The sequence below is a fragment of the Crocuta crocuta genome, unplaced genomic scaffold, assembly GCF_008692635.1.
Source record: "Crocuta crocuta isolate KB4526 unplaced genomic scaffold, BGI_CrCroc_1.0 scaffold273, whole genome shotgun sequence".
Classification (NCBI taxonomy): Eukaryota; Metazoa; Chordata; class Mammalia; order Carnivora; family Hyaenidae; genus Crocuta; species Crocuta crocuta.
This window is the reverse complement of record NW_027529425.1, coordinates 5,753,811-5,766,098: the sequence shown is the minus strand read 5'-3', so window position 1 is coordinate 5,766,098 and position 12,288 is coordinate 5,753,811. Positions and strand designations below refer to the sequence as shown.

At 61.1% G+C, this 12,288-nt stretch overlaps 1 protein-coding gene across 1 annotated transcript in view; it reads right to left on the bottom strand.

The window, feature by feature from the left end:
• The window catches only part of TTYH3 (tweety family member 3), a 28,771-nt gene extending 19,932 nt beyond the window's left edge, over positions 1-8,839 (bottom strand). Inside the window, exon 1 of the mRNA XM_077758847.1 lies at positions 8,687-8,839. Within this exon, the coding sequence (XP_077614973.1) occupies positions 8,687-8,809 (123 nt within the window). The 5' untranslated portion in view covers positions 8,810-8,839. The remainder of the gene's footprint in view (positions 1-8,686) is intronic.
• Positions 8,840-12,288: the final 3,449 nt, after the last annotated feature.

Below are 12,288 nucleotides of genomic sequence, written 5' to 3'. Positions count from 1 at the left end.
CATTCAGAAAGAGAATGGGAAATGCCTGATCAGCATCTGGGCTCTGACCAAATGGAATTTTCCGTCTGTGATGGAGGTGATGTCAGCACTCGGTCAGGCGAGGCGAGATGCTTGGGCCCGTGTCCTGACCACTGGCCACAGCGCTGGCTGCCGGCCACCTGAGGCGCTCAGAATGCACGGGGTTCCGCGCGGCGCCTGCAGTGAAGCCTCGGTGTGGCCCAGCCCCTGCTTCTGGCCCCATGGCTCGCCCCATCTCTCAACCCCAGACCACCCCAGCCTTCTCAAGGCCCCTGCAGCCCTGGCCTATGCCCACACTGTCCTCCATGCCCTATGGCTCCCCAAAGCCCCCGTCGACTCTGGAAACACCCAATGAGCCAGAGTCTAAGGCCTTTCCCTGTCCCCGTTCAGGCCCCAGCCCAGGACCCCAGCTGTCCTCCACATGAGCCTAAATTAGTTCCCTGCACAGGGTGGGGGGATCCCCAAGCCAGCCTTGTGAGGGGAGGGCCCACAGTGGGTCACAAAGCCTTGCTAAGAGCTTTGCAGCAGGAGACCTGGCCCCGTCCAGAGATGGAGGCCATGGTTCGAGGGCTCAAGGCTCCAAGGTCCCACCGCTGGCCTGCACACGGCCAGTCAGCGCACGGGCACATGCACCCCACTTAGCTTCAGCACCCGCCATGCTGACATGCCCGAGGCCACCAGGCCAGGGTAGCCGCATGGGGTCCTGGGACAGCACATCTGTGCACCGGCTGTACCCTGGAGCACACCAGGAGTATAGCACACGTCAGAACCCCTGACGGATGGTCTCCCCCATTGACACGCCCCACAGAGGCACCTCCATGCCCTCAGCAACTGCCCCTAAGCACGGCCCACACAGTCAACCCCTCTGTGGGCTACCACAGCCTTCAGCCAGGCAAGGGAGCCTCACGGGGGCTCTGAAGGGAAGTGGCCTGCTCCCTGCCCCAGTCACGGCCCCAAAGGCCACAGCGGCACACCCCCCTGGCCAGCCTCCTGGCGGAAGTCATGTTCACCCAGGCCCCGGTGCTCGTGGGTGAGAACGTGGGGACCAGAAGTCCAGGGCTGACTCCGGTATTCTCGGAGGGTCAGGGGTGTCTGCACAGTCACATGACAGGTTCTGTCACTGCTTGTGGTGCGAAGCCCACAGCCTGCAAAGGTGGCTGTCCCTGGAGAAAGCTGTGGCCGAAAGGCCTGCCCTTCAGCTCGTCCTCACCCCCACCCTGCACCAGCCCTCCTTTCGAGGCAGTTCCACCAGCTTTAAAGGATGAGGCCCCAAAGAGAAGGCAAGTCCAAATTCCTCCAGGGGCCTGGGATCTCCCTGCCCTGCACCCCAATGTCCTCGTGGTGGTCACACCTGCCTCACTGCCACCCTGCCTCAGAGCAGGGAGGCCCAAGTCACCACATGAAGGGCCCTCGGCCCAGGGCCAGCCTGAGCCCGAGGCACACCAGCACCAGGACTGACATGGGGGACACATCTCCTGGGACCCCAGCAGCACAGACCCGGGACCGCAGAAGACTGGAGGTGACAACAGGCGTCAGAGGGCACCATCAGGGCACCACGAGAGTAGGGCACACTCCCAGAGGGGGCATTCTGGGTGAAGGCCCGGCATGAGGACCAGGCCGCACACCCAGGTCCCGAGGGGCTCCGGGGACGGGGTGGGGGCCGGCAGGTGGGGTGGGAGGGGGAGCAGCAGGACCCTCCACTGCTTCCCAGTGGGGGAGGCCCCACCCCAGCCCCAGAACCACCGAGCCCCTTTCTCCAAAGGAAGAGACCAGGTTAGGTCTTCCACGAGGCTGGTGGGATCCCAAACCCCAGAGCACCATCTAGGAAGCCACAGGAGTCTTGGCCGGAGCCCCGGGCCTGGGTTGAGGGCTGGGCCGCTGCCACGGCTCCTTTGTGCCCAGGGTCCCTTGCTGGGAAGGGCTCACGCCACGCAGTGCTGCCTGCTCCCCTGGGGCTGGCGCTCTGCCTCAGCACCCACCCAGCCTCACGCATGGCCTCCCTGGTACCCAGCCCTCCTGGGAAGGGGGTGGCACCCACCTTCCAGGCCAGGGGCCTGAGGCCAGAAGGGACGCTGGGGGTCCACGCACTTAAGTGACAGAGGAAGTGGGGTGTGAGTCCACATGGGCCTCCTGCGGAAAGCTCTGGAAAAGGCCCCCCTCACCCCCCAGACCAGGCTGAGTGGGTGCTGAAGGCCCCGGCCATGCAGCGGAGTTGGGCGCCTGGCTGGCTGTTGGGCCCACAGCCCCCCACTCCTCTAACACACTTGGCCACGGCTCCCACACGCCGACCAGAAATTAAAAACAGATTTTCCAGTGAGCCGGGCTTGGGTTTCACGAATTCCATGACGGTGAGCTAGTGGCCGTCCTGGAGAAAACAGAGCCAACAGCCGCCGAGCAGGAGCCCAGGAGGGGCCCGGACCCAGAGCACCAGGCCACACGTGGACACACCTCAGCAGCACGCCCACGTCCTATATCCTAGCGGCATGCACACCGTACTCGCCCTTGCCCTCCAGGGACCATGGGGATGGAGGCCTGGTGAGGCTGGACTTGGGCTCGAGGTCCCGGGAGATGCTCTGGAGGGTCATCCCCCAAGGCAGCCCCCGCCCCGCTGCCCTTCCCGTGGCGAGGGTGTCTACATCGGTCCCAGCGCAGCGCCCAGAACAGCCCTGCTCTTCCCCAGGCTTGTCCGCACGTACCTCTCCACTCTCCACTGGCCACCTCTAGGGACCTGGGCCACAGGCCTCGGATGCATCCAGGAGCCAGCTGATGGACCTGGCCACACCATTAGGCCAGCTGGAGCCCTGTCCCAGGACTCACTAGGGGGATGTGGCCCAGGGGCGCAGCCTAACCAGCGCCCGGGGCCAGGGCTGGACTAGACACCCGAACTTCTGCAGTGGCCCTTATGACAGTCAGGAGCGTACGCGGCCAGAGCAGGCAGAACTAGGTGGGCGGCATCCCAGGCCAGGACCTTCCTCAGAGCGAGAAGGAAGCGGTTACTCAGGCTTTGGGCAGGTCGGTCTCACTCCTGTGCCCTCAGCCAATACTGGACAGGCCTGACCGCCGAGGGTACCTGTGGGACAAAACAGCGCCCTCTCTGAGACACCTACCTCTCACAGCCCACTACCCCTCCTGCGGGGACCCGGGCCTTAGCCGCCTCCTCTAGGGAGTGAAAGGGGCAGGCCAACTGAGGCCTGTGGGAGGGCTACAAGTGCAGGCTCGTGGGTGTGCGTGAGCCCAACCCAGGCCTCAGGCAGGGGGCAGGGGGCAGTGGCCGGGGAGGCCATGGAGGGGCCCTGCACAGCCCATCTCCCACAGCCCACCCAGCCACAGCCTGGGTCCTCCACCTGGTCCTGCCCAAGGGCACCCCCCACACCTAGGCCCCTCCTCTGCAGCCCCCATCCTGCCCCTGCTCAGGGCCTGGAGGCCTGGCCTTGACCGAGGCCTGACAAAGCCCTTGCAGCCCCTCCACAGCCAGAGGCATACTCGCTGCCTCAGCCCATGTCTGTGGCGCCACGGCTCCCCCAGGAGGCCTGCCGGGCAGGCCACACACCCAGTTCCGGAGGCACATGCCGTCCCATCTCCAGCGGGGACCCCAGGACAGGACAGGCATTCGTGCGCCCCTCCTTGGGACCTCTGCTCAGGGGTGCCCTCTGGAAAGTGGCCCCCCCACTGACCGCGTGAGTGGCTCCTTGCTCTGGCGACGGTGCCCAATGTGTGCCCATCAGACCCTCCCCCAAACCACGGGAAGCCCCTCAGAGCCACGGGAGGGCCATGCGTGTGTCCTGGCATAGCGCCAGGCTAAGTGCAGACCCCAGCAGGCAGGAACGGGCACAGCTGGGTCCTGCCACACCTACCACCAGCCCTGTCACATGCCCCAGCCACTTCCCATATCTGTGACCCAGTCCGGGTCCCTGGGCTACAGATTTGGTTCCTCTTGAGCAGCCAAAGCAAAGCTGCCTGTGGGGGGAGGGGGACCTGGTCCCAACAGCCACTGAGCTTTCCTGAGCCAGGTCCTGCTGGGGGACCGTGTCCACAGAAGGGGAGCACCATGCTGGGGCAGGAGCCTGCCCACACTCCTCCAGCCCACCACTGCTGGCTTGCCAGTGGCCTCAATTCTGCTTCTAGTGGTGACGATGCCCTCCCACTCCCAAGGGCCACTGTGTGGCTGCCCAGGGGGATGTTTGCGAGCCTCTGGCACAGCAGCTGTGGCCTGGGGCAAGAGCCACAGCGCATACTGCCCAAAGCCTGCCCAGAGCCCAAACAGCTCCTGTCCCTTCCTGCATGTCCTCCGGGTAGGGGAGTACAGTGTTGGGGACACGGCTTGTCACATCCACAGACCCTTGAAAAGCAGGAGGCACCAAATGGCAGAATAACAGGGCCTGGTGACACAGACCCCACACCAATGCCAAGCTGGGGATGTGCTAAGCTTCAACACGTTTTCTAATCTGCTGATCAGCAAGGAGAACAACAGGGCCAGCCCCGCCCATGAGACCCGGTGCCCTGCATAAGTCTGGTACTCGGCGGGCCTTTCTTGGGTCACAGCTTTTAACCAAGGCACTGGCTGCAGTCTTAGCTAGGAGACCACTGGGCCCTGACAGTCATACAGCCTAGACCTCAAATGCCCTCTAAGTGGCCACCCAATTAGGGTTCACACACTTCTGGGCACAGAGCTCTCACTACCTCCTGAGGCAGCACATTCAGACCAGAGGAACTCCCTTATTTTGGGCTGAGGCTCTGGCTTCCCTCTGCCTCCGGGCCTTTGCACATCCTGTTCCAGCTGCCAGGGACTGTCTCTCCCAGGGTCTCTGAATGGCTACCTCTGTCTTAGCTTTAGGGTCTCAACAGAAATCTCCCGGCACTCAGAGCTCTAACAGGAAACAGGCCTCACGGGCTGCGCAAACCTGAGGCGAATGCTACCATCTGACCTGGAAGGTAAGCCACTGTGCCCACTTACTGCCAAGTTCCAGGAAGATCCCAGCCCTCTGGGTGTTCACAGCCTGGCTGGCACCCTCCACACCTCTTCCGAGAAGCCTTCCCTGACCACTGGGCTCCTGCAGACCCTGTCCTGATGCCTCCATCACCTCGCAGCTTCTAGCCCTGAACTGGCAGAGCCAAGGAGCAAGAATAAGAGAAGCTGAGGGCAAAGAGAGTGAATCTGGCCTCTGCTTCAGGACACAGGGGTGCAGAGGGCTTGGAAGGGGAGTCATGGGGGGGTCCAGGACTGATGGGCAGACTCCCCAAGGGGAGCCCAGAAAGGCAGAGGGTCCCACCCAAGGTCACGCAGACAGGAAGCAACAGAGGGGGCCCAGGCCCCTACTCTCCAACCAGCAGAGGAGGCTCTGGGACCCCTGCCCGAATCCCCTGCCATCACTGCAGAGCACAGACTGGCCTCAAGGCACGTCAGGCCCCCAGATATCGGGCCCAGCCCACCAGCTCAGCTGTGCAACCGTAGGAGAGTCTTCTCCTTTCTCACACCAGCAAGGCTCCCCGCCACCCCCTAAAATGACCATCCCTGGCCATCCAGGTACCCCTTGTGTGGGGAGCTCTGGGCCCCGCCTCAGGGGAGTCAGACTAGCAGCCCCTCCTGGGGGGGATGGGGGGGTGGGGGGTGGAGTAGCACAGAGCAAACTCCAGAAGCTTCTCTGCCTCCTTCCAGTACCCATCCACCCACAGATCCCATCAGCCCCCACAGAACCCACAGTGGCACCCTCCCTATAATCTGTCCCTTCAGCAAACAGCACGGGCCCCCAAGAGATGGACGCAATGGCCAGGGAGCGTGGGAGCACCTCCCCCCCAAATTGGAAGCCTGAGACCTTGAGCCTCAAGAGAAATGCCAATCTTGCTTCTGCAGAGGCTCCAAGCCAGCCAGGACTGTGGGAGCCCTCAGAATAGCCCCTCATCTGCTCCTGACCCCTGCAGGGGGCTGGCAGAGCGGGGCCCAGGAGGCTGACTCTGGCTCCTACCACCTCCTCATCATGTGATTCTGACCTGATTCCCTCTCTGAGCCTCAGTTTGCCAATCTGTACAAGGGAGACAATCACCCTCATTTCCTGGCTTGTATGGGAAAGGACTAGTGACAGACAGCCCTGCACAGTGCCTCAAAACAGGGCGGGCCATGGGGGTTTCCAGCGGGTTTCACAGAGCACCCAGCAGTGGACGGTGGGGGCAGGAAATGGCAAAGAAGGACAAAGCCTGGCCTCCTCAAGCCGTATACGTCCCCTACTCCCCTGCACCCAGGCCCCACTCTTCCTCTGGACAGTCCAGGAGGCAGAAGCCCTCCTCCCGCAGCTGGGCCAACACCACATGGGGGTGGGGGCATCACCAGACCCCGCACCCCAGGTAGAAGCTGGCCAAGAGGGGGCACCTAGGTCAAGAGGATGAGGGGTCTGCCGCCCACCAGCAGGGAGGGGAATGGGAACACTGCCCCCTCAACAGCCAGGAATACTAAACCAAGGGAGGCAGGAAGGGGCCCTAAGCCACAGGGCCCACACTGACCTACTGCCCAGCCACCCAGGAAGGGAGCTCTGTCTGCTGCCACCAAAAATGGAGCAAGAGCACGAGGCTCTTGCACCCCCCACTGTGGCCCTGCAGAAGTGCGCCAGCGCAGATTTCAATATGTGGCAGTGAAGGATCAGAGAGGTCAAGGGCTTGCCCAAAAGCACCAGCCCTGGGAGGGCAGGGGCAGGACGCATGTCCGGGTCTGGCTCACTCTACTAGCCCCCAGCCAGGAGCGAGGGTGGCGGGGGATGGAGACAGGCTGGTTTCCACACCGTGGTGAATTATTCAGCGGCTAATTCTGCTCCGCAGAGAGGAGGCAGGAGAGTGAGTCAGAGCCCTCCCACAGCGGAGGAGGGGAAAGTGCTCACAGAAGCTGGGGGCACACACCTGCAGGGGCACAGGGCCTTGCAGGAGGGCCGGCTGAGTCAGGGCGGCTGGCCATCACTCTGGAGGGCGCCACAGGCTGCAAGCATCAGGCCCTCACTCACACCCCACAATGTGTTCCAGGAGCCCCAGTGGGCGAGGGGCCGCAGCCAGTCCACCCGAGGCTGGCAGGATGGTGGGTGCAGCCTGCAGGCCAGCAGGAAAGCTCTGTGCGGGTCCAGATGTCCCAGGCGCCCCAGGGATGCCCCCCGGAGCTTCAGGACTCAAAACTGGCAGAGAACTTCTAAAGTAAAGCACCGTCCCTGGCCTGGGACAGCCAGGGGACCGACGTGACGCAACCATGACATGTGGAAGACCATGGGGGTCACAAAAGGGTGGTCTCCAACACCAGTCGGCACCCCACGTTTGGTTTCTAGAATGTGGGCATCGAGTTTTATAAAAATCTTGCTGTCTCTGGGCCTGCTTGGGCCAATCCCTGGCCCCCTTTCTAATCTGTTTAGGAGCAGATAAGCAGGGATGGGGGATAGGGGTGCAGGCCCCAGGTGAGCAACGAGGCCGGGAGTGCTGGGATGTGCAGAGCTGGGATGCCCATGGTGCCCTAGCTCGCTGCTTCCAGTCTCATCCTGTAGCTAAGGGAAGACAGTCCTACACGGGCGAGGCACGAGACTGCCCACGGAATGCTGGACTCCCAGGCCATCTCGACAAGCAATGCTGTTCCACTCCACCCAGGGCTCTGCAATGACCACTGGAGGGAACGAACCCCAGAGGAGTTCTGGGTGACCAGGCAGCCTGGCCATGGGACCTCTGGAATCCGGATCCCCAGGCAGGAAGGAAATGCCCACAGCCTAGTGCCCTGCCCTGCACTGAAATGACAGTGGCTCGGTGATGGGGGTGGTGCTGCTTGGGCTTGGCATGACCCCAGGACTAGGGTTCTACTGGAAGAGCCTGATCCCTTGGGGAGAAGGCTGCAGACTCCCACTGCCCCCCATTCTGTCCAGGCTCAGCCCCTTTCCAGCCTCCCATACTGAGGCCCACCTTGAGTGTCTGTGGCCAGGCCTCCCTTCCTCAGGGGCAGCTGGATCTCCAGGCAGGCCAGGTGTCACGACAGCACACACTGCACTGTGTGCATCCCACAGCCTGGCCACCCAGCAGGGGGACACTACCGGCCAGAGAGGGCTGGCATCTGCCCATCTCACTCACCCACCAAAATCTTGGCAGTGAGTCGGCTTCCCCAACTGGGGGTGAGGGGGCCACGAATCCCCTCCTGGCTGGACCCAGTGCTCTCAGGTATGGGCTTGGTCTCAGAGCCCTGGGGTCTGCTGGGTAGGGGGCTCTGCAGGGCCACGGTTCAGGGCTGCCCCAGGTGATGGACAGGGGCCTGGGCTGGTGCTGACAGCTGGCAGAGGGGGCTCCGTGGAGAGAAGAGAGTCTCCACATGACCCCAGAAGGAGGGCCTAAGCGACACCAGGGGAGAAGGCTAGAATCTGCAGGAGGGCCGCGGACCCTCCATGCAGGATGGGGGTCTCTAGACGCTCAAGGAGGGGAGCCCCAAGGACGCAGGGGGAGACCCTCGAGGAGAAATGGGCTGTGACTCACGAGAAGGCGGAGGCCGTGACCCTCGAGGAGGACTGGGGCTGCGACCCTCTGGGAGGAAGACGCCCCCCCGCCCAAGACCCTCGATGGGTGGTTCGGTAGTCTTCAGACCTTCGAAAGGACGGGACAGTGACCCTCGGCATGAGGGGCCCTGACCCAGGGCCTTGACCCTCAACCCGGGGGGCTGCGTCACCTGCTGGTAGTCCGTATCCTCGGGCCGGAACTGGCTACTGGTGGTCTCCCAGCGCAGATCGAAGTGGGGCAGCCGGTGCAGTAGGTTCACCCACCAGGGCGCCGCGTAGCTGACCCCGGCCATGGCGGGCCGGCCGCCTCGGGAGCGCGCCGCCGCGGGNGGTCCGCAGGCCTTCTGCCCCGCCCCCATCCTCCCTCCCACCGTCCTTGGCCCTCTAGCCCAGCCCCTCCGCGCTCTCTTGCCCGCCAGCCCCTCCCCCGCGCCGCCATTGGCACGCTGGACGAGGCTCCGCCCATCAGGGAACCCTCCCCGCGCCGGGAGGGCGCTGGGCCGCCGTGTCTCCACCCGTAAGTGGGGGCGGGGGCCAGAACCCTGTTCTCACGTCCACACATCAAGCCGCACTTCCCGCGGACACTCCCTCGTGGGCAAGACCATTGCACAGTTCTTGAGCTTCTTCGGGGGTCGGCCTGGAAGAGCTGGGCTGGCCTCCTCCGCATGCAGCCTGAGTAGCCGGCAAGCCTGTCTGTCAAATGAGGGCGATGTGGACTCAGCCTGGCTTGACCACCCACAGCTGTGTGATCTTGGACGAGTTACTCACCCTCTCTGTTCATCAGTGTCTTCGTCCGTGAAAGGGAAGTACAATGAGTGTAAAGTGCTCAGGACATCAAAGTGCGACCCAGTACGAGTGTGTAAAGGAATGGGCTGGTAGCCTGGTCACTCCTTTGGGGAAGGTTGTGTCTTTTGTGAGAAAGACACGGCTCTGTCCTGGCCTCCTTGAGCTTGGAAATTAATGCATCTGCCAGAGAGGGCCCAGCGTGGACTTTGGAGCCTCGTAGTCACACTTCCTAATAGGCATTATCATGCTTTATTAAAGTGGAGGTGGGAACCCCAAGAACAGAGGAGACTGGAAATGCTGTACATACATGGCAGGCTCGCCCCTCTCTGCACCTCAGGGCACAAGGTGCATCCTCTTGGCTCTGGCTTGTCACCACCCTGGGACATTACTTCTGGACCCGTTGCATTCTTTTTTTCTTTTCTTTCAATTTTTTTGTTTTAATGTTTATTTATTTTGGAGAGAGAGGCAGAGTGTGAATAGTGGAGGGGCAGAGACAGAGGGAGACACAGAATCCAAAGCAGGCTCCAGGCTCTGAGCTGTCAGCACAGAGCCTGACATGGGGCTCGAACCCACAAATTGCGAGATCATGACCTGAGTCAAAGTCAGATGCTCAACTGACTGAGCCACCCAGGCACCCCAGGACCCCTTGCATTCTGAGAAAGAGGTTCCTACACCTGGGATTCTGAGGTCTGCTATGCTCTGTGAGCAGACAGGCCCCTTCCAACAGGCTGGGCTGGGCTTTTGCAGACAGGGACAACTCTGGACAGTGGCCTCCCAAAAGGCCTGTCCATCTGCTCATCTGATCAACTTGACTGGTCTGTTTTCTTGTAATAAGGCTGGGTGGCTCGCTCAGCCTCCCGCAAAGGCCTGTGGACACAGGAGAGGCCTTTTCAAAACCTCAGTTTCCACCCTCGGGATAATTTACATACCACCCAGTTGGAGAGTAACAGTGGGGCAGGAAGAGAAGGGTCACATTCTCCATCCCTAAAGGGCATAGTTTTCTGGTTCCTGTTACTGGAAATGGGACACACAGTCACAGACCCCCTGCTTCACCCTGACTCCCATGCCCCTGGCACCAGTGTGGCTGGCCTACCAGGGTCCCCATGTGAAATGCATGGGTCCTTATGAGCTCTTTTCCATGTTTCCAGAAGCCTCAAAATATTGTGCATTTTCCTCTGATAAGGCCAGAAAGCATGACCCAAACATATAAAATGCCAGCCTAGCTGTACTGAAGTTGACTTGTGTCCCCCTCAAAAGATATGTCTGTGACCTAACTCCTGGTGCTTGTGAGTATGATTTTACCCAGAAATAGGGTCAATGCAAATGCCATCAGGTTAAGATGAAGTCATCGTAGATTATGGAGGGCCCCAATCCAATGACGGTGTATCTCTATAAGATAGAATTTGGATCCATTGACTAGGAGATACTGAGGCACAGGGAGAAACACCATATGAAGACGGAAGCAGGTGATGTGTCCTACAGCCGAGGAACCCGAGGGTCACCAGAGCCACCAGCGGCCAGGAGAGAGGCATGGAGCAGAGTCTCCCTCAAGGCCCCAGAAGGAACCAACCCCGTGGACAGTTTGAGCTGAGGCTTGGAGGTCTGGAACTGAGAGATGGTAACTTCATGTTGTTCAGGCTGCCTATTTTATGGTGCTGTGTTACAGCAGCCACAAGAAACTCATACATTGGGCTGTTCAGAGCATCCAGGGGGGCAGGTGTCCTCTGCCTCTGATTGGCGTGCAATGGAAGGGAGGTCATCACTGATTAATACTTGCAATGTGTGTGATCTGTGAAACCTTTTCCTAAAGTGAGGGGCAGTCCCTGGAGAAAGAACACTAAAGGGGGTCCAGGGTGGAGAAAAGGAGGGACCCACAATATACGGTCCTGGAAAAGCACTGCTAGAGCCCCAAACCTACTGTTCCTTGGGGCCTGGGTATTGGAGAGAAAATCCCCACAGTACTGAAGGGCCTCCAGGAACCACACTTTCTTGGGAGGGGGGGCAGGATCCAGGGGCTCTGGAGTCTGACACTTGCAGCTATGTAATCTCAGGGAAGAATCTTGTGACTCTTGTCCCTGATGTGCAAACTGGGGTTCCCGCTGCTAGGCCCCTAGAAAGGCAGGGGGTAAAGGGGGAACACTGGGTAGAGGGTGTGGGGCATGAGGAAGGCCTGTCCCCACCCTACCCTCCTTTTGTCTGGAGGCACTGGCTGGACCTATGGTGGTTTTTCCTGCCTGGTCCTGAATGACTGTGGCCAGACTCTGGCCCCACTCTACAGATGCAGAAACTGAGGCCCAGGTCCCACCATTGCTCTGGAGGCATGAGAATCACCTCCCAACCAGGAACCGAGATTCAGCCTTGTGCAGTTGGCCACAGACCGAATGACCTGAAATAGGGCACTAGTGGCCCAAGAAGTCAGAGAGGACTCAGTAGGCTGTGCTGGCCCCTGACCAGGGCGCCAAGGGACACACTTCAGTGACTCAGCAGTGACTCAGGAGGAGGAAGCAGATGGGGAAACCTAATCCTCTCCCAGTTAGGGAAGTAGCCCCAGGTGGTGATAAGCAGCTGGGGGTCCGATACCCTTTACTCTGGGGACCCAGAGCCAGGAGCCCCGGAGGCCTCAGCACAGCCTTTCTGTGAAGGCAGGAAGGGCAGCCTGGCAGTCCCCAGATGGGCAGCCCTGAGCCACAGGCCCGGGAACGCCCGGCCCCACCAGGTGCCGACATCACAGAGGGGGTGAGAAGGGGGTGCTTCAAGGCTCAGACATGAAGGAAATTTTTCCTAATTCCCACAGTCAGACGGCAGACGGATGGGCCTCAGTTTACTGTATTTGAAATGGGTCTAAAAACAGTCCCACATCCTGGGGAGGTCGTGTGGTGGAGGCCACATGCAGAAACCTGTGCTCTGCATGCTCTGTGCATGCTCCACCCATGCTCCGCGCATGCTCTGTCCACACTCCGTGGACACCATGCTCAGTCTCACCCAC